The sequence below is a fragment of the Rattus norvegicus genome, chromosome 2, assembly GCF_036323735.1.
Source record: "Rattus norvegicus strain BN/NHsdMcwi chromosome 2, GRCr8, whole genome shotgun sequence".
NCBI lineage: Eukaryota > Metazoa > Chordata > Mammalia > Rodentia > Muridae > Rattus > Rattus norvegicus.
In genome coordinates, this window is record NC_086020.1 from 218,739,633 (window position 1) to 218,767,204 (window position 27,572).

Consider the following 27,572-nt stretch of genomic DNA (forward strand, 5'->3'; position numbering starts at 1 on the left):
TGTGATGATTTACATTCTAGAAGACCTCGAGATACTGTTTTTGTTTTGTTATAGAGTCTTACTTTGTCGCCCTGGCTGACCTGGAACTCACAGAAATCACTTGTCTCTCTGCTTCCATAGTGCTGGGTTGAATGACATTGGTTAAAAATGCTCAGCTAGAAGTCCTCAGAGCCCTTGAGACTAACTTTCTAGGATCAGAGTTGTAAAGCTTGCTCTGGGCTGCCCCTCCTCAACTAAGGGCCGAATTCGGTTGTTTTCAACAAATACCAATGCCATTTATGTAAACTACTCAACCTGCTATAATAATATATAAGAATAGCTGCTGATATTTTTGACTATTTTTAATCAGAACCCAGTTCCAATAAACATTACCTATCAACAAATAAAAATATATTAACAGGAAAAAAATACTTTTAAAAATTTTTAAATTTACTTTTAATAATACTTTTTAAATTTTCCTCAGTGTCCAGACTTTACAATAAACTTTTAAAAATGGTTTATAGTTACTGCTTCCTAGTCAATAAATAATAAAATATCTTCTATTATTTGACTCTCAGCAGTATAATAAAGAATTAAAAGGTAAAAATAGTTGGTCATGTTAGCAATGCCTTACATGGGAGGCAGAGTCTGGTGAATCTCTGTAATTTCAAGCCCAGCCTGGTCAACAGACTGAGACTAGTACAGTCAGAGCTACATAGAGAGTCTCCTGAGAGGCTCTGCCAAAGCCTTACAAATACAGATGTGGATGCTCACAGCCAACCATCGGACTAAGAACGGGGTCCCCAATGGAGGAGTTAGAGAAAGGACTAAAGGAACTGAAGGGTTTGCAACCCCATAGGAAGAACAGTAATATCAATCAAGCAGAGCTCCCAGAGACTAAACCACCAACCAAAGAATACACATGGACAGACCCATGGCTCCATCTACATATGTAGCAGAGGATGGCCTTGTCAGGTGTCAATGAGAGGAGAGGCCCTTGGCCCTGTGAATGCTGGATGCCCCAGTGTAGGGGAATGCCAGGGCAGGAAGATGGGGGGGAGTCGGTGGGAATACTCTCATAGAGGCAAGGGGAGGGAGAAAGAGATGGGAAACTCCAGAGGGGAAAGCAGGAAATGTAAGTAAAGAAAATATCCGGGCTGGAGAGATGGCTCTATGGGCTGGAGAGATGGCTCAGCGGTTACGAGCACTGACTGCTCTTCTAGGGGTCCCGAGTTCAAATCCCAGCAACCACATGGTGGCTCACAACCATCTGTAATGAGATCGGATGCCCTCTTCTGGTGTGTCCGAAGACAGTGACTTATATATAATAAATAAATAAATAAATAAATAAATAAATAAATAAATAAATAAAAAAGAAAATATCCAATTGAGGCAGACAGACTGTGTCCCAAACAACAATAAAAAGCTAAAACTAATATAATTCTTTAATGGAAAAACTTTATCCTTTAATTTTTAAAAAATGCTTATTGATTTATAAATTTAAGATTTTCCTTCTAAAATTGCTTTTATCAGATATAGTTTCCAGAAATAAAAGAATAAATGCTATTTAAGAGTTGTACTAAGAGATATGAACTAAGAGATAAGCTATAAGGATTAGGATCTACTTTTAAATAACTAAATGCTTCAAGTTCAACCCCCAAAAGTTCAACCCTTTTTGGGATTTTCAAGACAAAGTAAGTGGCTTTCAGCTAAAACAATTTTCTTTTTCAGTTTCTATGTGTGGGTGGTGACTGTGGATATGTGGATGCCTGCAGAGAACAGAGGAGAGTTGACCCTCGGAGCTGGAGGCCCAGGAGTTTGTTAGCCCCCAGTGTGGGTCAGGGAACTGAGCTCAGGTCCTCAGGAGAAACTGCAGGTGCCTAGAGCCATTCCAGCTCCCGGATCTCTCTTTTAAAGTCACATTTTTTCCTTTTTTTTTTTTTTCATTTTATAGACAGGCTTTCTCTATGTAACCCTGGAACTTGCTGTGTAGACCAGGTTGGCCTCAAATTCACAGAGATTCACCCGCTTTTGCCTAAGTGAAGGGATTAAAGGCGTGCTAACACATCTGGTCTTTTTTAAAGTCGTGTGTGTGTCTGTGTGCGTGTGTGCGTGCGTGTGTGTGCGTGCGTGTGTGTGCATGTGTGTGTGTTGTGTGCGTGTGTGTGTGTGTGCGCGTGCGTGTGTGTGTGTGCGCGCGTGTGTGTGCGTGTGTGTGTGTGTGTGCGTGTGTGTGTGTGCGCGCGCGCGCGTGTGTGTGCGTGTGTGTGTGCATGTGTGTGTTGTGTGCGTGTGTGTGCGTGTGTGTGCGTGCGTGTGTGTGTGTGCGTGTGTGTGTGTGTGCGTGTGTGTGTGTGTGTGTGTAGAGGTCAGAAGACAGCTTGCAGTGGCTCTCTCCTTCCTCCATGTTGGTTGTGAGTACACTCCGGTGATAGTTTAATAAAAGAATGGAAGCCTAACTGACAGAGAGCCACTGTACATGATGAATGTTAAGAAAATAATGCTTATAATTTCCTTGGGCTCTGTGGTGAAAGAGACAGTCGAGAGTCCTGGTTTTGTCATTTGGGCTTGTTGAAAAAATCATTTGGTGTTGAATATTCTGAACGCATGCATACAATAACATACATACTGAGCAGGTTGTCCTTGTGTATTTAAGAATACACACATACGAGCTGGGGATTTAGCTCAGTGGTAGAGCGCTTACCTAGGAAGCGCAAGGTCCTGGGTTCGGTCCCCAGCTCCGAAAAAAAAAAAAAAAAGAATACACACATACATGCATACACACATACACACACACACATGCACACACACATACCCCACCACTATCAGCAACAACAAAGCAATAACAGTGAATGGAAAAGAAGGCTGTGAAGTTGAAAGAGAACAAGGACAGGTACATGACATGACAGGCTTGGAAGAAGGAACAGGAGGGGTAATGATGTAATTATATAAAAAAATTCTTTTAAAGATTTATTTATGCGGTTGGGGATTTAGCTCAGCGGTAGAGCGCTTGCCTAGCAATCGCAAGGCCCTGGGTTCGGTCCCCAGCTCCGAAAAAAAAAGAAAAAAAAAGAAAAAAAAAGATTTATTTATATATTTCATGTATATGGGTGTTTTGTCTGCATGTATGTCTGGACACCAGAAGAGGACATAGGATCCCATGGGACTATAGTTATAGATGGTTGTGAATTACCATGTATGTGTTGGGAATTGAATCTCCAGAAGAACAAACAGCCAGTGCTCCTAACTGCTGAGCCACCTCTCTAGCCTTAATAGAAATAATCTTTAAAAAAAGAGAGACCATCTGTTCATATGGTCTTACTGTCAGGTGTCATTATGCTGCAGGTTAGGAAGGGACATGACTATATATATATAAACATATCATTGATATGGTATACATGTGTGTAGCTCAAGATACTAGACCAGTCACCATACCTAAGCCTTAAAATTCATAGATTTTTCTATTATGTATATTTATATAATAATTAAACATTGGCCTTTCAAGCTTTATGCCTTGAACACAATGATATTTTAATATATTACTTAAGGTTTGAACAATTCAAATACACTAAAGCATAAAAGTACATTTGAAATTCTATTTTATTGGCATTAGGGACTCACTGTGTAGCTCACATTGCCCTGGAATTCCTGATCCTCTTGCCTCAAGCTCCCAAGTCCTGGAGTTATAGACATGCCCTACTTTGGACAGGTTCTTAAGCAATCACAGAGCCACAGTGTTCAGGGGTTAAGCAAAAGATGGCTTCTTAGCATGTTCTTCCTGGGAAACTTAGGTCAGTGTTGATAAAACGGTTCCGTTCATTCAGGCTCACCTGTAGAGGAGAAAGGAAGACACGTCACCCTTGACGCTTTCTGTACTAGTGCACTAGTACGTCCCTTCTGCTGTAATACCGCAGTGACAGGCTCTTGCTAGTGACCTCCGAGCAGCTCGTGTTTGCAGCATCCGCTGTACATGTGGGAGTGAGGAAAAGGTAGCCATAAGCCAACAGTCGACTTATGAGTAGCAGGAGCCAAGATACATTTGGTTTAGCCTTCATGTTCTCTGTTAAATTCTTGACTTTCTTTTAATAGTCGTTGGTTAGTGATATTTTTGCTTGGCCGGGCAAGGTGACCCACAGCTATAATCCCCAAGCTCAGCGGGGAGAGTGAGGCTAAGCACGGGTACAGAGTGGGATATTGTCTCAGAACCCTTTCTTCTTTCTAATGAAGGCTCGCGTTGTTGGCATCACCTGTGCGGCCTGCCCATTCCCGTGTATGAATGACCTTAAGTTCCCTGTGGTTGTGCTGGATGAGTGCAGTCAAATGACAGAGCCAGCCTCACTCCTTCCTATCGCAAGGTAACCTGAACGACTCCCTTCCCAAGAGTACTCATGAGTCAATTATTTCAAACATTTCCTGAGGTCAGACTCCACAAACACTTGTCGGAATTTTTAGCAATTCAGTTACTAACATTAATTTTATAAATAATAGAAGCTTTTTGAAGTGAATATATCAAAGTTTTGTATAGTTTAGCCATTGGACTTAACCTCACAGTCTTTACGACATAGTCCTTAGAGCACTACTGCTGGGACATTATAGGACTTCCCTTATTTGTCAGCTGCATTAATGGTTCCGAACTCCACTGGGTAATGTCATTCAGTGTCCTTTCTTTTGTATGATTTGAGTGGTTTAGCTTCTGAAAATATTTTTTTTTAGTTTATGAGGTTATATATTAAAAACCAAGTTGACAATGAAAATTTGTCCCCAGAAACTGGAGAGGGAAACCTAAGCTGATAACAGCCATTAGAGAATTGTGCTTTCAAAGCATCTGTGAGGGCTGAGATGTAGTTCAGTGGATAAAACATGTTTAATGTGTGTTATCTGAGTTTAATCCCCAGTACCATGGAAAATAAAATAAAGCATGTGTTAAGGAAGAGTCCATCCACCACAGTGAGATTCAGGAGGCCTTGCTCATCCGCCGCCCATGTGTCCATAGGGCGCCAGTTGTCAGGGTTTGCCTGGGACCCTGGTTCAGCTTTTACTGAAACGATGCTGGGCAGTCAGGGCGACCTGGTAACTTCCCAGCAGCCAGGTTTGCAGGAGCACTGAGGCCCTGGGTGCAGTACAGGGGTAATGCAGTTCTGCTGTGTTCTGAGCACACTGGCCTTCATTTGATCCTCATGACAGCCATGCACAGAGTCACTGCCTCTAGGTTACTGAAAGAGTGAGGAGCAGGAGAGCCACAGACAGGATAGATTTTGAGATCTGGGGATAGATTTGTCTGTGAAACTAAGACTTCCCCACACTGTCTTATTGCTATTTAGAAAGACAGCTCATCCCGAAGGCCTTTCTTATCTCAATCCCTAAAACAGACTTTAAGCCAAGGAATTCCAAGACAGCTTCAGAGTTTCTGAGGTCTTAAGATCACTGTTTCTCAAATGTGTTCTGGGAAGCACTGACTCTACACAGAGGCAAGGGATGCCTAATATATTTTACGTGGAAAACTAAGTTAAGTGAAAGCATGCGCGACCTCATGGGCATGTATGTGCCAGTGCTCACCCACGTGTGCTCATAGCTGGGTGTGCATGTGCGGGACACAGGGAAACGTCCAGTGCATTCCTTCTGGCCGCTTCACATTCTTTTCTTTCTTATTTTTTTATTTTTAAAATGTGTTGATTTTTTTTCTGTGTTTGAATATTTTGCTCGTGTCTGTGTCATGTGCACCCTAGAGTTGGAGTGGAGTTATGGACTACTGTGAGTTGCCCTCCTGGCATTGAACCTGGGTCCTTTGCAAGAACAAGTGCTTTAACCACGGAGCCCTCTTTCCAGCTGTCTTCACCTTATGGATGGAGATGGGTCTCACTGAGTCAGTCTAGAGCTCACTGTCTCTGCCAGACTGGCCAGCGAGCCTCTGTAGTCCTCCTGTCTCTAAGCTCCTAGCACTGGAATTAGGGATTTGTGCTGCCGCCACTGTGCCTGGCTTCTGTGTGAGTGTGAGGGATTTGAGCTCAGCTCTTCAAGGTACTTTAATCACTGAGCCATCTTCCTAACCCAAAGACTCTTGGAGGTAACATTTCAAAGCCTTCAACATGCTACTGAGCCCCACTGAGATTGCTAGGTCTTAACAATGTTTCCTGTCTTGGAATTCTAAGAATACATTTTGGAAAGTACAATGAGTGGTATCTGTATATCTTTTCTCTTCGCTTAGATTAATTTTCTGAATTGTTTCTTTGTAGGTTTGAGTGTGAAAAGCTAATTCTTGTTGGAGACCCCAAACAGCTGCCCCCTACAATTCAGGGTTCTGATGCAGCTCATGGAAATGGACTGGAACAAACTCTTTTTGACCGACTTTGCTTAATGGCACGTGCTTCTAAATACTTTGAGTTACCACTAAGTGTATACTGTGTGGGTGCATAAAGGATAAAGATATGGTACCTTATCCTTGTTCTTAAGTAGTTTATAATGGGAGTTCTTTAGAAAGTACTCTTCTTAAAGACGAATGGAATCTCTCTGTTCTAATACGCCTTAAAACTGTTTCTCATTGTGTCTCTGTGTACGTCACCCTCTGTTATCCAGGAGTGTCCAAGGTGGACAGTGATGTGGCATTTTATACAGTCAGGTACCTAGCAACCACTACGTATTTCTAAGGGTTTTCCCCTCCCCACCCCCAAATTAAAAAAAAAATTTTTTTTCTATAATTTTTATTTATTTTTTGTTAACATGAAAAAAAATAGTTTGAGTGTGACTTTTCTATCCACTGGAATGGTGAGACCTGGATGCTAGGGTGCAGTTGTGAGAGCTGGGGCTGCTTTGAAGGTTCTGAAAGAAATGGTGACTTTTTCTGAGGAAGAAGCTAAATAAACTATAGTGGCAGGCGTTGGACTAGGGCCTGGTGTGCTACACAGCAAGCATGGCTTTCTTGTCACTTGGAACCTTGAGACAGTGTCTCACTAAGTTGACCTTGAGCTTCTTGACTAGTCCAGAACAAGCTTCCCTTGGGATCTGCCTGCCTGAGCCTCACCAGAGCTGGGCTCACGGGCAGGTACATCCAGCCAGCCTAATGTCCAGAGACCTTAATTCTTAGGCCTAACTCCACATAGATTATAAAAGCATAATGTGGGGGAGCGCTGAACATTAAGATTTGGCTTACTCTCTATTTTGTGGTTTTATAGTTTATGAACACATATTTAGGGTTTTTTTCCCTGCTGTTTTGTTTTGTTCTGTTTGGTTTGAGATAGGGTTTCTCTATAGCTCTGGCTGTCCTGGAACTTTCTCTGTAGACCAGACTGGCCTCAAGCTCAGAGATCCCCTTGCCTCTGTCTCCAGAGTTCTGAGATTAAAGGTATGTGTGCACTGCCACCCAGCTTTATAATTTCTTTTAAAATATTTATCTGCAGTTTTTTTCTCTTGTAATTTATCTAAGAACATAATGTAACACTGAAACATTTTAAATAGACTTTCTCTTTCTCTAGGAATAAAAGAGAAAGCTGTTTTAATTTTTTGTTTTTCTCCATTTAAATCTCTTAGGGTCACAAACCCATTCAGTTGAGAACCCAATACCGTTGTCACCCTGTGATCAGTGCCATAGCTAATGATCTGTTTTATGAAGGAAACCTGGTGAACGGCATTTCAGAGAGAGAGAGAAGTCCTGTACTGGAGTGGCTGCCCACGCTGTGTTTCTATAACGTCACAGGAACAGAGCAGGTGAGTGACATCAGTGTTGATGGGAATCACTACTTAATTTCTTGGTTTAATTTTATTGTTGTTGTTTATATGGTCTCATTCAGTCTTCCCATAGCCTTTCTGGGAAGATAATTTTGGATCTGTTTCTTGCTCCAGGTTGAAAGAGAGAACAGCTTTGTGAATGTGGCAGAAGCTGCTTTTACCCTCAAGCTAATCCGATCACTGATTGCAAGTGGACTAGAGGGCTCCATGATTGGGGTGATAACATTATACAAATCGCAGATGTATAAGGTGTGTGCAGTATATGATGATGTTTATCGCATATTAAACATCATGTTCTATGTTATAATATCTGGTTTTACACTGGCAGTACTTCACTTGGTGCAGAAATCTTTGAGACTTCATCCCCGTACTTACTCACAAAGGGACATTCTGATGTATTTTTCTGGCCTGGATTTTTTCTGCATAACTCAATGCAGACCTAACAAGGTTTAATTAAATTCAGTATACAGCTTTTGGGAAGAATGCAAATAAACAGATTAGAGGAGGAAATGTGGTGTATGCTTTGTGTCCGGGGACAGATGGGATTGAGACCGTTTCTCAGAATGTTCTGTGTGATCACATCTCACCAGTGAGTGTGAAGGATGGACGACAGGGATCCATGTGCAGAAAGCCAGCTGTGCTCAGTCGTCCTTACAGACTTTCTTAGTAGTTTTTATTTTTCATTGTTAGATACTTATCTGCTCAAATTAGCATGTATAATAAAATCCCTGCAATGGGTTAATCACTTTTAATTATTCACAAATAATATTGTCATTTTCAATTTTAGATACTTTCTACCTAAATTCATGTGAGTCATAAGGAAGAAAGAAAAAACTATTCCTGTATTTACTACCAAATGGTTGAACTGACCAGTTTAGAGAGCGAGTTCGTCTAGTTTCTGTGTTATGAGCCTATTTCTTTATCTACAGATTTGCAGTTTACTCAGTGCTGTGGACGTTGACCATCCAGATGTTAAAGCTGTGGAGGTGTCCACAGTGGACGCCTTTCAGGGTGCAGAAAAGGAAATCATTATTCTGTCCTGCGTGAGGACAAGACAAGTAGGGTTCATTGATTCAGAAAAACGAATGAACGTTGCATTGACCAGAGGAAGGAGACATTTGTTGATTATAGGAAGTTTGTCTTGTTTGAGGAAAAATCAACTATGGGGGCGCGTGATCCAACACTGTAAAGGTAAAAGAAAAACGAACCTATTTCAAGCATTTTAAATTAAAACTGGTTCTGTGGGGCTAATCCTGGGTGGTTTGTGAGGAATAGCTGGGCCCATGGCCCCTTGGGAGACGCCAGAAGGGACAGTAATGTGGAAAGCCCCGAAAGGTAAAGAATGATTCCTATTTTCTGTCTCTCTCAGGAAGGGAAGACGGACTGCAGCATGCAAGCCAGTGTGAACCACAGCTGGACCGTCTTCTGAAAGAGTATTTAGAAAAACAAGCAGAAGAAAAGCAGAAGAAAACAGAGAAAGAGAAATTAAAGGATAAATCTCATTAACAACAACAAAAAGGAACCTGGGCAAGGGCGTTTGATGTAAATTCAGAATCTTTTTACACCTACATTTTTAATGTCTTTCTTTATTCTAAAACCCCTGATGCAGACAAGTTCCATCACTTAAAATAATGTGCTGAAAATTTGCTTTTTAAGGTGTGTATATATTAGACAGGCAGGTGTCTTGTTTGTGAAAGGAACAGTTTTTACATGAGGCAGGAAACCATTCCTGAGAATATCCGTATGCACAAAAACACACAACTGTCTCAAAGCCTGTGTGCTTAAATACAGTGCCAGGCAGGCCCACGAGTGTAGTCTTCTGAGCTGGACACGGTGGGACACATGCATTCCCCACCAGTTACATAAAACTATTCACAGTAAGAACTTAAATAAAAAGGTACAAAAGGAAAGGCAGAACACCGCAGTGTCCTTCACACTGGTGCTCCATAAGTCAGGTTTTCTTCACCTCTTTTCCCCCGTACAGAACTTACCAGTACATATGTATAATAAATGGGTAAAGCCTTTTTTTTTTTTTTTTTTTTTTTTGGTTCTTTTTTTCGGAGCTGGGGACCGAACCCAGGGCCTTGCGCTTCCTAGGTAAGCGCTCTACCACTGAGCTAAATCCCCAGCCCCGGGTAAAGCCTTTTTTATTTTAAAGTTAACATGTTCTTATAGAAAAATGTACAAAATACAGAAACTATATAAAAGAAACCAAAATTACTTAGAAATCCACTATTGAGATAATTATTAACATATTCACTCTTTTTTTGTGTGTTCTCTCTATAAATGTAAGTTTTGAGCCACTCGAGTCTACATGATTCTTAGGTATTGTTAATAAAGGAATATATTTATATCCAGGTGGGAAAATGTCAGTCTTAATCATAATTTGGTATGATTTTTAGCAAGGAAAACATGTAGGGACAACCCAAGTCATTAAGTATTTATTCTGAGAATATTTTAGATTTATTTTAAGAGTATGGAAAATTGTTTCCTTAAATTTCCTTGTAATAAAAACTTCCCAGTCTCTGACTGTCAGGATGGTGAGGTAAACACAGTTACTTTGCTACCAAGCCTGACAGCCTGAGCTCAGTCCTGGATCCCCCACATGGTCCACAGCAGGGAGATTCTCGCAGGTTCTCCTCAGAGCACGTCCATTCTGTGGCTCATGGGCCACCCCTCACACACGCTAAGTTAGTATCTAAATGATGATTTATTGATGTTATCTGTGGTTATAATGGTTATTTATTATATTAAAACATATGACAACTGTCCCTGTGGAATTCCTGTGTGAAAGAAAAGGTAAATCCAACCACACTTGTAGAGCAGTGGTTGTGTGTGTGTGTGTGGTGTGTGTGTGTGTGTGTGTGTGTGTGTGTGTGTGTGTGTACTTGTGTGAGTGGGGCAGGTGACAGCAAGTGCTGTAGAGCTGTGCTTTGCCTGTGTGCAGTGTAATATAACAGCAACAAATATCTAAACTGGGCTCCAGGCCTTGCTGAACAAACCGTCCATGTTCTTTATTTCTTAATTTGGATCTTTTCTTGCCTAGCTAGAGCAAATTTCAAGTGATTCTTCATTAATTTATTTATTCACTTTACATCCCAATCTCAGCGCCCTCCTCTCGATCCCCCCTTCACATCCCCTTCCCCTACCTCCTCTGAGAAGGGGAAGGGGCACCCTGGTATCACCCAACTGTAGCACATCAAGTCACTGTAGGACTAGCTGCGTCCTCTCCTGCCAAGGCCAAACACGGTGGCTCGGTCAGGGGAATGGGACCCACGGGCAGGCAACAGCTTCAATGAGAGTCCTGCTCAGGTGTGGGGGATCTGTGTGAAGACCAAGCTGCACATCTGCTGTATGCCTGGAGGGAGTAAAGACCATGTCTGCTCTGGTTCGTGGTCAGTCTCTGGGAGGCCCCAGGATTTGGGTTGGATGACTGTTGGTCTTTCTGTGGAGTTCCTACCCCCTCCAGCCCCCTCAATCCTTTCCCTAACTTTTCCTAAGACTCCATGAGCTCTGTCCAATGTTTGACTGTGGGTCTCCGCATCTGTTTCATTTAGATGCTAGGTGGAGCCTCAGAGGATCAGGTGTGGGGAGAGATGAGGAGAGAGGACCAGGAGAATAAATGGAAATTGACAGCCCAGGGCTGGGGTTGGGGCATCTCTAGGACATACCAGAGACCTGAGATCCAGGAGTCTATGGGAGTGACTCTAACAGACTCCTGACAGTGCGTGGGTGGTATGGAACCTGTAGTCAGGCAGGACCCCCAGTGGAGGGGTAAGGACACACACACACACACACACACACACACACACACACACACACACACGCAATCTTCAACTCAAAATGTGCCCTGCCTACAAGAAGTAGAGGGACAAAGACGGAGCAGACGGAGGGGTGGCCAACCAGCGGCCGGCCCAACTTGAAACCCATCCCATGGGCAAGCACCAACCCCTGACACTATTAGTAATACCCTGTTACGCTTGCAGGCAGGAGCCTAGCGTACCTCTTTTCTTTTTTTCTTTTTTTTTTTTTTTGGTTTTGTTTTGGTTTTTTTGAGACAGAGTTTCTTTGTAGCCTTGGCTGTCCTAGAATTCACTCTATAGACCAGGCTAGCATCAAACTCAAGAGATCTACCTGTCTCTTAGTTTTCCAGAATTGTTTATTATGTACATGATTTTCTTGCTTTCATGTATGTCTGAATACCACTAAAATCAAGACTATAAGACAAACAATATTGAAAGCTGTAGGAAAAGCACTAACTCACAGAGGGTAGCCCATCAATACAAGACCTTTTGTAGAGACTGAAGAATGAGAAAGAATGGGATGAGCTCTGAATGAAAATAATTGCCAGTCAAGTAGCTAGCAAAATTTATCTCTAAAGGGGACATATTAGAAAGCATTTCAAGATAGACACAAACATGCCCAGTTGGCATTGCAGAAGGTATTAAAGGGATCCTACACAGAGGAAGAAAGTCTTAGTCATGAGAGTGTAGACAGATGAACCAAAGAACTCAAGATGAATCAGCTGTGTTCAACTCAGAAAACTGTGGCTCAAACAGGAAGAGACAATAAAAGGACAACAATAATTGAACCAAACAGGGAGAAACCCACAAAATTATAAAAACAAGCAAATCTCGTAATAACTCAAACGGTAAACTATCATTAAGAAAACTATTGCTAAACAAGATATTTTGTTGTCTGTAAGAAAGACACCTCAAATGATAGGAGCTACTCCATTGTTTTAGTTTGGGTTTTATAAAGCAAACGTTTAACTGGGACTGGCTTACAGTTTCAGAGGTTCAGTCCATTATGGTGAGAAGCAGGGCATCCTGCAAGTAGACAGTGCTTTTGGAGCCAAAAGCTTTACATCTTGATCTACTGTCTTCTGCACTGGGCAGAACCTGAGCTTAGGACCTCAAAGCCCACCTACACAGTGACACACTTCCTCCAACAAAGCCATCCCTCCTTCAATAAGGCCACATCTCCTAATAGTACCACTCCCTATGGCCAAGCATTCAAACACATGGTTCTATGGGGGTCAAACTTATTCAAACCACCACATACAACAAGTCAAAGCTGTATGTAACTTTGGTAAGGTAGACCTTAACCAAAATTCATAATAAAAAACAATGTTACTACATTTTACTGACAGGAGCAATTCATTATGAAGATATAACAATCTTATGTGCACCATGTTTTGGCGTACTCAATTTCACAAAATTTTAACAACTACTGGATCTAAAAAGGCGATCTGTCCAGATGCAGTAAGAACAGGCAACTTTACTACCCCCATTATAGACATAACATGAAAACCAAAGAAATCCACATTTTTCCTAATAAGCATGGACATAAATTCCCAATACAGTTTTTGTAAATTGTGCTTAAGAACATTATACAAGGGCTGGAGAGATGGCTCAGCGGTTAGGAGCACTGACTGCTCTTCCAGAGGTCCTGAGTTCAATTCCCAGCAACCACATGGTGGCTCACAACCATCTGTAATGGGATGCCCTCTTCTGGTGTGTCTGAAGACAGCTAAAGGGTACTCATAAAAAGAAAAAAGCATCATACATCAATTTGTTTCATCCTCAAAATGTAAGGATGATTCAACACAAATCAATACATAGAACTCACTCACTGACAGAAACCACATGATCATGTCAATAGAGACAGGGACTTTGAAAAAATTCAATATCCCTGTGTGATAAACATAAGTGAGAACAGGAGGGAGATACTTCAATAAAAAGACTTGTAGGGAAAAGAGAAAAGGCAGGTAGGAACTAGGGATGGGGTGGAGATAAGGTGGTAACAGCAATCAGAAGGTAGGTGTGTGTGTGTGTGTGTGTGTGTGTGTGTGTGTGTGTGTGTAATTGTCAAATTTAATCTGATCTGCAAAAGGTTCTATCAGCCAGTTGTGGTGCCACATATGCCTTTAATTCTAGTTAACACCCTGAAGACCAAGATGAGCAGATCTCTGTAAATTCAAACCCAGCCTAACCTACATACGGAGGAGTTACATTATAGTAAATAGGAGAAAAAACTGAGAGCCTTTCCACTAAAACCAGGAGATAAAGATGTCTACTTTTTCCCACTCTGATCCACTATAATGCTTGAAGTTTTAGTTGAACAGTAATCCAAGAAAAGGACATGAAAGATAAAAACCATAAAAGAAGACAATTTTTCCTTTTTGCAGCCAATACAATACTAAACTTAAAACAACTAAAAACTCCACCAGAAAACACTTTGATCTGAACAATGCTTTCAGCAAAGTAGCAGAATACAAGTCAATGCTGAAAGCGTACTAATTTTTCTATATCAACAATAAAACTTGATGAGAGGGCTGGAGAGGTGGCTCAGAGGTTAAGAGCACTGACTGCTCTTCCAGAGGTCCTGAGTTCAATTCCCAGCAACCACATGGTGACTCACAACCATCCTTCTTCCGGTTTGTCTGAAGACAGCTACAGTGTATTCATATAAATAAAATAAATCTTTTAAAAAAAAACTTGATGAGAAAGAAGTCAGGGTTTGTTTTTTTTTTTTTAATCACATTCACAATAGCTTCGAAAACATAAAATATCGGGCTAGAGTGTTGTTTCAGTTCTTAAGAGCACTTGTTCCTGCCAAGTCCCTAGGGTTCGAGTTCCTATCGCCCACGTGGAGGCTCATCACCACCTCGGGCATCAGGCATGCCTGTGGTGCACAGACAAAGCAGTCGCACATAAATCTTAAAAAAGTAAACCATAAAGTTTCTAGAAATAAACTTAAGGGTATAACATTGCAATGAAAACTTTACAACACGGAGGAAAGAATGTGAAGACTCAAGAAGATGGGAGGATGACCCTATGCTGATGGGGTGGCAGAGTCAACATTATGAAAAGGCCTGTCAATGCGATCCTCATAAAAATTCCAGTGACATTCCTCAGAGAACCTGGAAAAGCAATCCTAGAATCAAAGTAAGACCACAAGAAAGACAACAACCACAGCAGTAACAACGACAAAAAGTCAAAACCGTCTTTTGTACTGTGGTGTCTGATTTTAAAGTACCAAAGACCACAGTAACAGCAGTATAGAGCAAAGAGCCAGACATGGAAATCAGTGGATTTCTGTAGAGGACCCAGAAATAACAAAGGTGTCAAAAATATAATCAGCAGAAAGAGTTTGCTCATTTAATGTTCAGGGAAAAGTGGATATTGATCTGTAGAAGAATAAAACTAGATTCATATCTCTCACCCTATACTCAATAAAAAATGGATCTGGGTTGGAGAGATGGCTCAGCGGTTAAGATCTCTGACTGTTCTTTCAGACGTCCCAAGTTCAATTCCCAGCAACCACATGGTGGCTCTCAATCATCTATAATTTGATCAGATGCCCTTTTCTGGTGTGTCTGAAGACAGCTACGGTGTACTTATATATAATAAACAAACAAACAAATCATTTTAATGGATCAAATATGTATGTGTAAGACCTGAAACCACTTAAGGGAAATATCAGAAAGTCATAATATAGGAAGGACTCTCTGAAAATGACCCCAATTTACATAGAGATAATTACAAGAACTGGCAATGTGAGTTCTGAAATTAAAATGCTTACTCATGGCAAAGAAAACAATTAACAGAGTGAAGAGACAGCCCACAGAGTAGGAGAAAACCCGCCAGCCTCTCCTCTGGTAGGAGGTTAATATGCAGAATCTATATATAAAAGACAAGCCAGCAAAGTGACTCAGTGGGTAAGGTGCCTGCCATCTAGCTTCAAACATAAGTTCAGCCTCTGGGACCCACCAGGAGAAGGGAGCGAACCAACTCTCACAAACTGACCTCTGACCTCTACATGCACGCCAGGCACCCATTCCCCTCCCAAAACAAATGCAACCTAATAGCACTCACAAATGTCCAGCTCACTAAATGAACAAATAAATTGGAAAATTATTTATTCTTCAAAGGAAGAATAAGTGACCAGTAAATAAATTTCAAAATGTTCAGAATCCTTAGACATGAGAAAAATGCAGAATAAAATAACATTTAGAGTTTAACTTCCTCCAGTTATTGTCTATCATCAAAAAGCAAAACCAAACCAAAAAAAAAAACCCAAAAAAACAAAAAAACAAAACAAACAAAACCTCATAACAAGTGCTGAAGAGAAAGAGCCTGTGTAGTATTCTTTGCTTTTTTTTCTTTTTTGAGGTGGGATGGGTTTCTTTATGTAGCACTGGCTGTCCTGGAACTTGTTCTCTGTAGACCAAGCTGGCCTTGAACTCACAAAGATCTGCTTGCCTCTGCCTCCCTAATGCTGGGATTAAAGGAGTGCGCCACAACTCCCCAGTAGAGCCCCTGTACACTTCTGGTGATACTGTAAACAAATACAGCCAGATTAGCTGATCTATGACAGGATCCAGCTGCAGCCATCCTGAGCAGTCAACACGGCAGGGATACTTGGGAACTTGTGTTTATTGCATCATAATTCACAGTGAACAAAATACGGAGTCAGCCTAGATGCCAATCAATGTGTCAATGGATAAACACACACACACACACACACACACACACACACACACACACACACACTTTATTCAACAGTAAAAAAAAAAAAAGAAAGTAAAATTATGACATTCCCAGAAAAATGAGAAGACTGGAGATCACCATGTTAAACGAAATAAGCCAGACCCAGAAAGACAACCATTTTTCTACTATCTGCAAAATACAGATTTTAAAGTGTATTTCATGAGAGTCGAAGGGGTCTATGTAGGTAAGAGAAGGCTTCTAAGGGGAGACAGGAGGGGGAACAATTAAGGGTAATGAGGAAAGAGAAATAATGCACATTTTATTTGAAGCAGAGCTCTATCTGTCTGGTAAGGAAGCAGAAGGGAGTTCATTTGGGGAGAAGGGACCACAGAAGCAAAGGGGTAATGGGCAAAGTGAATCTGAGTACAGTGATAAGTATGTATGAAGATGTCCTAAGAAAAGCCCTGTACTTTGTATACAAACAGAAATTAATAGAGAAAACGTAATAGGATAAAAGGAAGTCTGTTTTAAAAAAAGTCTGAAAAGAAAAAAGGCCTTCCGTACTACTTAAAGCAAGAAAGAATGATGCTTAACTGAGACGCATTGGTAGCCAAGCTGTCAATCCTTACAGTTCTCATGATTTGATAATCAAAAGTGTCTTAAAGACAACATGTATGTTGTTTGATAATCTCCTCCACAGCCAGTCCCGTCTTTGGAGGCATATATTGCAAGTTAACTTCTGAAGCTAGGAAGCCTGACTTTAAACTTCAAAATAAAAAGTTACTTTCGGCATCTCACATTTAAGCAAACACGTTTGGTTTGAGAATGTCAGGGCAAGCCTCCGAGGCTGCGTGCTCTCCACTACGGTTTAATTTCAAGGCAGCTGTGAAGGAGCTTTACACTAATTAGATTTTTTTATATTAAATAAGAATGAACTGGAAATTGGTGATTTACTTGACAGATAATTGGGCTTTGAAAATTAAATAATTGCTCTAAAAATGTTAGCTCTGTACTGATTTGAAATGCCTGCTTTGTGATTGTTCATGAACAGAGAGTGAGTTTGGTCCAAGTTGCATTAACATGACTTGATTATACAGTCAAGGAAAACTACTGACCAGCTCTCCCTAAGCCTCCCTCCTTTCTACCCAGAGACAAAAGTTACTTTGATAAAATTAAAAACAAACAAACAAAAACCCCAAAAACTAAACCTTTCCTATTAGTTTGTAAGCTATTGGTTTTCCTTAATTTTCTACTCTTTAATTAGACAAATCTGAATGGGGATAAATGAGTGTATGAGTTTGGCTGTGTGTGTTGCACATGTGTCAAAAAAATTAGGAAGTTGAGCAATAGAATAGTTTACTTCAAACCTCCACGACACATGTGTGCAGCTTGTTTTATGGGTCAGCCTTGGCAAGGAATGAAGGACTAGTGACATACCACTCAAACCTCAGTTCCTCAGGGAAAGACAATACTCTCCCTTACAGAGAAATTTATGAGCATTCTGGAGGCACAAACACTGGGCTCTGTCCACTCTCTTGCAATGTGCCCTTCTTTCCTCTTCCTCCTCCTCTGCCTCCTTCCCCTTCTCTCCTCCTCCTCTTCCTCCTCTTCCTCCTCTTCCTCCTCTTCCTCCTCTTCTTCCTCTTCCTCCTCTCTTCCTCCTCCTCCTCCTCCTGCTGCTGCTGCTGCCGTTACTCCTCCTCTTCCTTTAATATATACCGCCTGGGGCCTGGAGAGATGACTCAGAAGTTAAGAGCACTGGCTGCTTTTCCAGAGGACCTGGGCTCAATTCCCAGCACTCATATGGCAGCTTGCAACCTTTTATAACTCCAGTTCTAAAGTTTCTGACACCCTCTTCTGGTCTTCGTGGTTAGCACATGTGTGCATGGGGCACAGACATACAGGCAGGCAAAACACCCATATATAGTAAAATCATTGTCTTTTGAAAGTGTGTCTGTGTGTGAGAGTGGGATTGAATGGCCTCTCTCAGTATGTGCCTCCTTTTACGTATTATAGGACCCATCTGGTATTTTGAATGAGTGATAACAAATCTTTCTAAGCAGCGGCATGGTGGCATGGAATAGTTACAGAATCAGGGCATAAGCAAAACTGTAAGGTACAGCAAGCAGGCTAGGGAGCTGATCTCAGCAATTGTTGGAGATGGTACTTGCTCTTATGTGTGTGGAATAAGAAGCCAACTGAATTACGTACCAAGGATGAAACAGACTGAGTGGACAGGGAACTGATGCAAACAGCTTCAATGCCAATGGCTTTCAGACTGTGCTTCACATTTGTAATTTAATGGGTGAGCAGTAAATCCTATCCTCCAAGTAGTGTTAAGGGCAGGGCCAGGGTTCTGTAGTAGAGCACTTATCCACATGTCCAAGGCTTTGGGTTCAATTCTCATTGCTGACCGGACAGATTGTTTGCTTTAAAAAAAAAAAAAGCCACCCACTTTATTACATTTTCTTCTCTATATGTCGTTTGCTTGGTTTTGAGACAGGATCTTGTTATATGGTCTCAGCTGCCCTTGAATTCTCCTGCTAGGACCAAAGCCGTGCTTTCAAAACCAGGAGGAAGATACTAAGAGTCGACTGGGAACAGCTGACTTGGGGGAGGACATGTGGTGGGGGAAATAGGCTATCTGTGGGCCTCACTTTCAGTTCATGACTGCCTTTGCTTTGTCCTACAACCCTGAATGAGAAACGGCTGTTTGTATTGGTTACACAGACAAAGCACCCTTCGCTCACTGAGCGTGGATACTCTTAAGATCAAATGCCACAAAACGATTTATATCAGAACCAAGTAAAGCTGCCTAATTCAAACCAAATCCACCAGTTCTGATTAGGAATTTATAGCCCGAGCTAAGAAATCCAGTAAGAGAACTTTAAGAACTGATTACGTAGATAACATGAGAACCAAAACCTAACCAGAACAGTGAAGTGACACAGAAGTCGATATAGCCAAGGCAGGATGTCCCAGAGTCGTCAGGAGTGTTCCACAGCGGTCCAGATGCCAAGGCCTCGAGTTTAACTGTGGGTGAGTTCTGTTGCAACTCACCCCAAGGACCTGAATGTTCCTTCTGTTGTTTTTGATAAGTATTCAAAGGAAACAAAACCCAAACAAGCCTCTCCCACAGTTCCATAAGACCATCATTTCTGATTATAATGGTCCCAGTGTTGGCTTAGAAAATTGGAAAGTTAAATTCTAAGTCACTCAGTGGCAAAAGACACATGCAATGACTTTTCCTCTACTGTTTATGTGCTTATGGCCTGGGCCATTGTCCAAATAGAGATGCCACCTGCAGTCGTTGGAGACATTCTGAAATTTTTAAAAAATAAGTGTTTATCAAAACTTGATTTTAAACTCTGATATTTTGTTATTGTGTTAATTATGCTAAAGTAGATTTGCTAACAATTGCTCCTGTCTCTCTTCCTATTGGTCTGTCTCTACCGCCGATCAAACTTCTTAAACTTTACCATTCCAATCCACAGGTGAGAGACGTAAAACAGGTTTTAACGTTGTCTTTGACCTCTGAGAAAACACAATAATTTGTAGTTTTTTTGTAATAATGTCTGTTAACATTAAGGACAGGTAATTTTAATTGGAAAAGAGCTGAAATGGGGGGCCGAAATAGGAATCTGAGTATCTGGACCCAAGGGATGATGCCTGAAGCACACGCCGGAAGCAGCAGGTGGAGACTGAAAGGACGGGAGATGAGGGACCTGGGGGGAGGTCGCCGTGGATCTGGGTGGAGCTGCTGGACCTCAAGTTTCCCCGGAGGCCCTGGGCGCCGTCGTACTGCCAAGTGCCGCCAGGGGGAGCCGTGATCTCGCCTGCCTGCCGCGCGCTCCTGCTGCGGTCGCGAGCTGTCGAGGCTCAGGTGTGGCCCGAAGGCCGCGCCAGTGCCATCGCCCCGGGCTGCAGGAGCCCCTTCCCCACCGCTGGGCGCTGGAGGAAGGCCGGGTGTTGTGTTGTAAAAGCCTTCTCCGCCCGGCACTGCTCCTAGGCGTGAATGAGTGAGGGGTGGGAGGGGCGCGCGGGGGAGCCGGAGAAAAGAGGCGCTGGCGGACTGAATACCTCCTTTAAATTACTGCTGACACCTCGGTTCCAGGCCCCTAAAATCTCAATCAACAATCCATTAGAACTCAACAGGAGTAAAACTAAATCCTCGTTTAAGTGTATTTATCCGATCTCCTTTCTCTCTTTCAAATGCTAAATCCATTTCAGCATATGCCCCTTCTTTCTCTCGCCTTTTTCTCAAGACTGGCAGCCCATACCTCTCTTGTAAATATGAGAGATGCTAATCATATGACATATCACGTCTCCGTCGGAGCCGGAATAAAGCCTTCAGATTTGGGATCATTGCCTCCAGACAACAGCTTCATCAGCCGGAAAGTTGGTTTTTTTTCTCCTTTCCTTCAACTCTCAATCCCCTCTTTGTCTGGAGGAAAATGCAGCCGACTCGAGCCACCCAGGCCATATGGTTCACTCTGTATTTTCTTAGTTGAATTCTGAATTGTTTCTGTGACTTGCGAAGTTTTTTTGGAAGTGCATATAAAGAGGTAGGAGAGCTACTTGTGCGGGGAGCGCTGCCCGGCGCGCCGCGGCCGCCCCCTCCCGGCCGGGAGAGCCAGCTCCGCCCAGGCCTGCACCAACAGAAGCATTATCTCAATATTGTGACCAACTGCAGAGCGGGCAGCAGCGTGGTTCGCTGCAGGTGCAGACCTGGCGCCTCTCTCTTGACTTGGCACACAGAACGTGCAGGAGTAACACTAAAGAGAATGAACGAATGAACAAGTCATATATATATATATTCAATTCTATATATATATATATAGAATTGATGGGGGTGTAAATATCTCTTTGGCTATCTGAAAATTAATTATCCCCCTTCCTCTTGACAAATGTATTCCATTATTCGTTTGCACTGTCTTCATAGTAGATACTAATTCCAGGCATCTATAGTTTAAACAAAATCGTTTGTTTGAACGTAAGCTATGGAACGGTGCCCATGTTGTACACCCCCGGGGTTCCCTAGGCTGGCCTAGTCCTTGGCTTGTCTCAGGCGCTCTTTAGTGTATCCTTGAATGTAGGAAGTGGGGAGGAGGCAATGAATAAATTAAATGCGCATCTTATTTCCCCAGAGTGTAGTTTAAGAAACCTTGTCTGCTGAAACCCAAACTCACTTACCCCAGCCTCACTGTAACAGATACCAGCAAGGAATAACACTATTTTTACGAAAGTTTTTAGGTTTTTGTTTTTCTTGGTGGGAAAATGATGGAGGAGAATCGGCTTTCAAGATCTTCATCCACATCTCTGAGTATGTTTTGTGTTTCCCAGGTTGGGGACAGTTCCTGAAGGCAGCAGGCTGCCAAATTTCCTTTCTCTCTATCTCCTAACACAAACCGAAAGGGCCCTTTCACCAAATCACTGCATTCTACAGAGGTGGTCAAGCTAGCTCTGCTTTTCATGAAACGGAGAAAGAAAAGGGTCCTTGAAGTTTAGAAGATGCCCAAGGAAAGTCCTTGAATGACATCAAAAGAATGAGTTTCCATAGCTGTTGAAGCGCGAGGGCAGTGTATCCGCACAAAGGGGGACGGGGCACCAGGACGGGCCCACTGCTCTGTCCCAGGACAATTGGGTCACTGAAATAGGGAATTAATTACCATTGGAGAGTGGGCAGCCCATTCAGCACTGGCTGAGTTTTATTAAACGCCAATATAAATAACAAAACAACTCTTGTGGCTGCACTATTCCTACACGCCAAAGGAAGGATTATGCCGGGGATTAACATCTTAAAGTCTATGAGACTTTCTGACTCAGGGCTCGGGGCTGGTAATCGCGTTTGTCTCCTGGTTCAGCGATTAGTGCTCTTTCTTGCACTTTCTCTGGATAGCCAATGTCCCTTTTGCAGGCACACAGGCTTGAGGAGGCCTTCTCTCCCTGGAAGGTCCCCCAACTTCACATTCAGGCTGTTCTTTTCCCTTTACCTGAGTAAAACAATCATGGAGTTAGTCAGAACTGGCAGCATCTCCCTCAGGGAACAGAGCGAGAGGGGGTTGGGGGGGGGGATAAGGGATGAGACTTCAGGCTCTGCTTTTCCCAGGGCCTACTGGGGGAAGGTGAGCGGAGGACCTAGACTGGGGCTTCCCCGCATTTACCAGCCTGGTAAGGCGAACCGGGTCACCCGTGTAAATGTGGGGGCACCCGGAGTACACTGCGAGGCTTGGGGCAGTGGTCTCAGGCCTGGGAGAAAGTCTCCTCTGACCTCGGTTGTCTTACCTCCGACACAGAAAGAGGGGCTGGCACTGGGATGAGTTAGCGCAGCCATTCAGTGGGGGTCCCTCCAGGACTCGATGGAAGCCGCACCCTCCCCTCACCGGAGCTTACGTAGGAAGAGAATCCCAAGCAGGAGCGATGGTGGGGGACCAGGACACAGAGGGTTTGAGTTTATGCTACTCTCTATTATGAACTCTCTCCTGCCTCCACCGGCATAACTAACCTCAAGTCGCAGGATTATTTTACAGAAAAAACTAATTGTTCCCAGGCTAGTGTCTCCAACTCTGGAAACTGTATCTCTAACCCTCAGGGAAGCCTAAGACGCCCTCCAGATAAAAGATACTCTGGGTTTGCTAACTTGACTTTCTCGCCATCTTTCCTCCTTTGGGACAGCTCACTCGGACGGAGGGTTAGGATTCAGGCTGCGCAGCTAGCTTGGCAGTTTGTTTCTTCAGAGTGTAGACACGCGCCCTCCTGGCGTCGTCGCGGAATAGCCACGAGTACCCTGGAGGAAGGGCTCCCTTCTTCACGCCCCGGTAGTCATCTGTCGAAAGTCTGGACCATTTGTCCTCTGTCGCCACTTGTGAGGTCGAAGTGCTGACCTCCCCACAGAGACACCTACCCTAAACTTTAGGGCTTTGGGCCATCACAAAGTTCAAGCTTCTTAGAAGGAACAAAGGTTTTCTAAAGGTCTCCACCCCTTCACCCCTCCCCTTACTTCAACTTTTTCTCTAGCTACACGCACTAGGCCTCCTTTCTTTCTAAGACTTGGGGATGATTTTAAATCACTAGGCTCCCATTTCTTGATAACAGCCCGCTTTGAGCTTTTGTTCTCTTAAAGTAGGATTGCCCACTGAAAGAGGGACTGAAGATGAACAGTTTGACCCTTTAGGACAGTTCACGCTCTGGACAGGCGCGGCCCTGGGTCGCCATTCTCGCCGGGTCTATTCACGCGCTCCCCACCCCCTTCGCATAGCATTTCAGCCAGGTTTCATCTACACAAACTTTCAGACCACACAAGTGCCTCTTGAATTTATTTAAGTTAAAAGAGTGCTGGAAAGGTCTAGCTCAGATGTTTGGCGTCGGTCACGTTTTCACAAAGCTGACTACAAACCGAAATTGCCTCTTCGTTTTTGCAGCAAAACAGCAGAATGTTGAACAATTCCGCTATCCAATCAGAGCATGACCGGTTGGTTGGCTCTGGGTTGCACAATATTGTTAGCCTGTCTTTGGACTTCTTTTCCTTTTCCTTTCTTTTCTTTTCTTTTCTTTTTTAAAGATTTATTTATTTAATGTATATGAGTACACTGTAGCTGTCTTCAGACACACCAGAAGAGGTCATCGGATCCCATTACAGATGGTTGTGAGCCACCAGGTGGTTGCTGGGAATTGAACTCAGGACCTCTGGAAGAGCAGTCAGTGCTCTTAACCATTGAGCCATCTCTCCGCCCCGTCTTTGGACTTCTTTCTTTCTTCTTCTTTTGAATAATACTCTTATAGTAAGAAACCTGTATAAAAGTGTTCTGGTATTAAGAGATAGCAGAGGGCTGGAGTTTGTAACCCAGGACTTTAATCCCAGAATCCAGCAGGCAGAGGCAGGTGGATCTTTGAGCGTTTAAAGCTGGCCTGGTCTACAAAGTGGGTTCTAGACCAGTCAAAGTTATGTGGGGGAGACCCTGTCTCAAAGTTAGAAAGAGAGTCTTGGACAGAGACACAGAGAGAGCAGTTACTGTTCCTTCACACAGTGACCTCACACAAACTCATTGCCTAAAGCAAACAAGGAGGTTCTTACTCAAAAATCGGAAAACTATGAGCCCATGACATCTTGATATTTAAATGATATAGAGACTGATAATACCAGTATCTGAACATGTACACAATGCTAAGTTTCTCAATAGCTTGGGAATGCATTGTGACTCTCCAAAACAAAACAAAACAAAATCCACACAAAGAAATGGGCAGCTAATCCTAACGCTATCTCGCCATTTGTCAGCATCTGCTCAGTCAATTCTGTTTACATTATTTCCATAAACCACAGACAAGGGTGGATTTGTCCTTTAAAAAAATCTATTTGTTCTATTTTATATGTTTGAGTGTGTTGCCTGCATGTATGCGTATCTGCTACATATGTGCTGATGTTTATGGAGGCCAGAAGTGAAGGGGAAAGGCCAGAAGAATGTGTCAGAACCCCTGAACTGGTGTTCTGGATGGTCGTGGGCCACCATGTCGTGCTGGGACTTGAACCCAGGTCCTCCGAAAGAGCAACAAGTACTGTGAAATGCTGAGCCATCTCTCCAGCCCTTTAGGTGTGGGTTTGTCAAAGGAAGCCATATGCATGCTCAGGGGATCATAACACCGTAAAATGCCAGGGGGACAGGAAAAAGTGGGGACTGAGACACCTCGGTACTGCTAAGGAGCAATGAAAGGATTCGATTGTGTGTGCTTCAATGGCACTAAGTGTTAGACTCGACTTGACATCATTGTTAGCTGAGGCTACACGGGCTCCTGTAAGTTCCCTTTAAAGCTCTAACTGAATTATGATTATGTTCCTCTGCCAATATTTTGCCATTAAGTCACCCAGTACTGCCTGGCTAAGCAAAAAAAGAAAAAAAGAAAAAAGCAACTTGCCCAAAGAGATAGAGTTCTACTGATACCCAAATAAGCCGTCCTTTGTTTTCGATTGCATTAATTTACCGGTTTGTCTTCCCTTGCAGGCAGCCCCTGTGGAGAGGTGGAGCTATCCCCGAGGCTGACCCAGCAGGTTCCTCTCATCATTCTGGTATTTGTTTTTAATGGTCTTTGATCATTTCATCAGACCCTACTGTTCCCATCCTTTATTCTATTCAAGTTTACGAACAAACACAAACTCGCATCCACTCCCACATGTTCCTTCAATCCCCACCCGTCCAGCCAAGGCCAAACAGACCCTTAGTGGGGTTTCATTTAGGAGGAATTTGAAGAGTGGTTAAGTGTTTGGTCTCAATGGTAACTACTTATAAAATACGGTCGGTCGGGTGTACCTGCAACCATGTGGGCTATCCTACAGTGCTCACTCCAAATCTACATTTTGCCTTCCAGAATGTTCTGCTTCCCTCGAGTTTCCAGACAGAGCTAGAGACTCAAAAGAAGAGTCTCTGAGAGGGCCAGACGCTATAGTGTTGAGGGCATGCAGTGTGTCTCCTCTGTCTTTCCATTATTTCAGTCAAACTGCTCCGAGAGGATCTAGCGGGAATTAGACGAAATCATGCCTTTAAAGTTAGCAAATTGGCTTTTAAAGGGGGAAGAAACGAAAACAGGTGTCAAAAAGCAAATTGAAAATCATTTCAATTTGACAGAAAACACTGGAGGTTGTTTGGGGCGCTGCAAAGATGCAGCTCATTCCCCTGAATGCTGAACTTGCTTTTCTTCACGCCGCACTCTCCCGTCCTGCTCGGTAGCGCTCTGGGGGGAACTAAACGCACGCAAACCTTGCCAACTGGCTGAACTCTTGTCTGAGATTCAACTTATTTTCAGTCCTTACAAACTAAGGAGACAGAGACCCGCGGATAATCTCTTTCTTTGGCTCTGGTGCACTGCTGAAGCCCCTCCCAAGACTCTCCTTTCATCCTCAAAAAAAAAAAAAAGATCCTAAGGGATGGAGTCGAGCGACCGGTCCCAGTCCCAGATGACACTCGGCCCAGGACTCACTTCTGGGACTCTGGTTCAGTGGAAAGGGTGCTAAGGGGGAGGAACAAATCAGAACAAGTTTCCTCTCAACTCCAGCAGGGAGCTACCGCTCGGTTTTGTTTTGTTTTGTTTTGTTTTGTTTTGTTTTCCTCACTGAAAAAGCAGAATTGGAGGACCGGCCCCATGTCTCAACAACGCCCCCCAGAGCGGAGCAAAGGTCAAGTGTCAGTGTGGCCCACTCGCTCCTAGGAGCAGCAGCCCTCTTGAATTTGCCACCCCCACAGGAAGCCACCTCAAAATATCATTTGGCTGTATTAACCTGTTGTTGATACCCAACTCCTTCCGCACCAGAAGCCCCCCAAATTACATCAATGCGTGAAGCCTCGCTGTGTCTCAGGTAAAATGGGTGTGTCATGTGAGTGTGTTTATTATTATTTTTAATGCCCATCTATTGCTCTCCGACCGATTTCCCCTTTTAGGGGACGTCTCTGTGAACTCCTAAGGTTCCCCAGCCAGGCATACACTAGTTTCTCTGGAACTCAAGCACTCTCAAGTGTCTACTGCCTGGCTCATGAACATATCCCTTCCCTTTCCTAATCAGACTCAGGCGTTTTAAAAACCATTTTCTATTTAATACAGCCCCAAAGAGACTTTGCCTAGAGATGGCTGGCAACACCACCCGGCTGCCTTCTCCGGGATTCTGACTCTCACTAATTCCGAGGAGGCTCGGGTCGTGGGTGAGGCCGGGCTGAGACCGGTGGGACTTGTATGCTAGCATCCGGGCAGGGGCAGCCCCTGCTGCCTCGAAGACCAGGGCGGGAGCAGTAGTTGGGGTGCCCCCTCCCCCGCCATGGGCCCCCAGCGCTCGGGCCCCTAATGAGCTGCTGAAAGGGAGCGGGCTCCGGTGCGCGTGGCTCGCAGGCCTCCCGGAGTCTCGGGAACACTGATTGGCCAGCTGCGCCTCGCGACCTCCTTTCATTAATAAATTAGCGGCACGCTCCAGCCGAGCGCGAGCCACCAATCACAATAGACAGCGGCGGCGACAACAGCCGCAGCTTGAGCCACTGCCGCCGCCGCCGCCGCCGCCGCCGCGGCTCCGGTAGCTTGGGCTGCAGCCTGGAGCGCCAACAGGAGCTTTAGAACCATTTTATGCTGATTAGATAAAGGGGGGACGGAGGGGCGGGGGTGATGGAGGAGGAGGATGGATGGCCGGGCCAAGGGAGGGGGAGAGGGACTAAAGAAAGGGAAAGAAATGAATGATGATAATACGATGAAAAGAATAAGCTGGAGGGGGAGAGCGGGGGACTGGAGGAGGTGCAGGACAGGCGGAGGAGGAGAGGGCGGGGGGAGGGTAGGTGAGGAGGGGGCCCCGGGGCAGATCTGATTGTTTTCTTGGTGGTATATAAGGGGTTTTAAGGAGAGTCGTGT

General features: G+C 43.6%; 1 protein-coding gene and 1 long non-coding RNA gene across 27 annotated transcripts in view; one reads left to right on the plus strand and one right to left on the minus strand.

The window, feature by feature from the left end:
- The window catches only part of Zgrf1 (zinc finger, GRF-type containing 1), a 62,692-nt gene extending 52,220 nt beyond the window's left edge, over positions 1–10,472 (plus strand). For 11 of the 26 annotated variants that reach the window (XM_039104050.2, XM_039104048.2, XM_017591336.3 and 8 more), the window contains 6 exons: positions 4,207–4,334; positions 6,213–6,336; positions 7,504–7,680; positions 7,816–7,950; positions 8,631–8,892; positions 9,071–10,470. In XM_039104050.2, the coding sequence (XP_038959978.1) occupies positions 4,207–4,334; positions 6,213–6,336; positions 7,504–7,680; positions 7,816–7,950; positions 8,631–8,892; positions 9,071–9,207 (963 nt within the window). In that variant the 3' untranslated portion in view covers positions 9,208–10,470. 26 annotated transcript variants of the gene reach the window in all.
- An 11,400-nt stretch (positions 10,473–21,872) lies between these two features.
- On the minus strand, positions 21,873–23,026 carry LOC134485763 (uncharacterized). The gene is made up of 2 exons (XR_010064013.1): positions 22,482–23,026; positions 21,873–22,189 (listed from the first exon to the last, which is right to left on the minus strand). It is a non-coding gene; the product is annotated as an uncharacterized LOC134485763 (long non-coding RNA).
- Between the last annotated feature and the right edge of the window lie 4,546 nt (positions 23,027–27,572).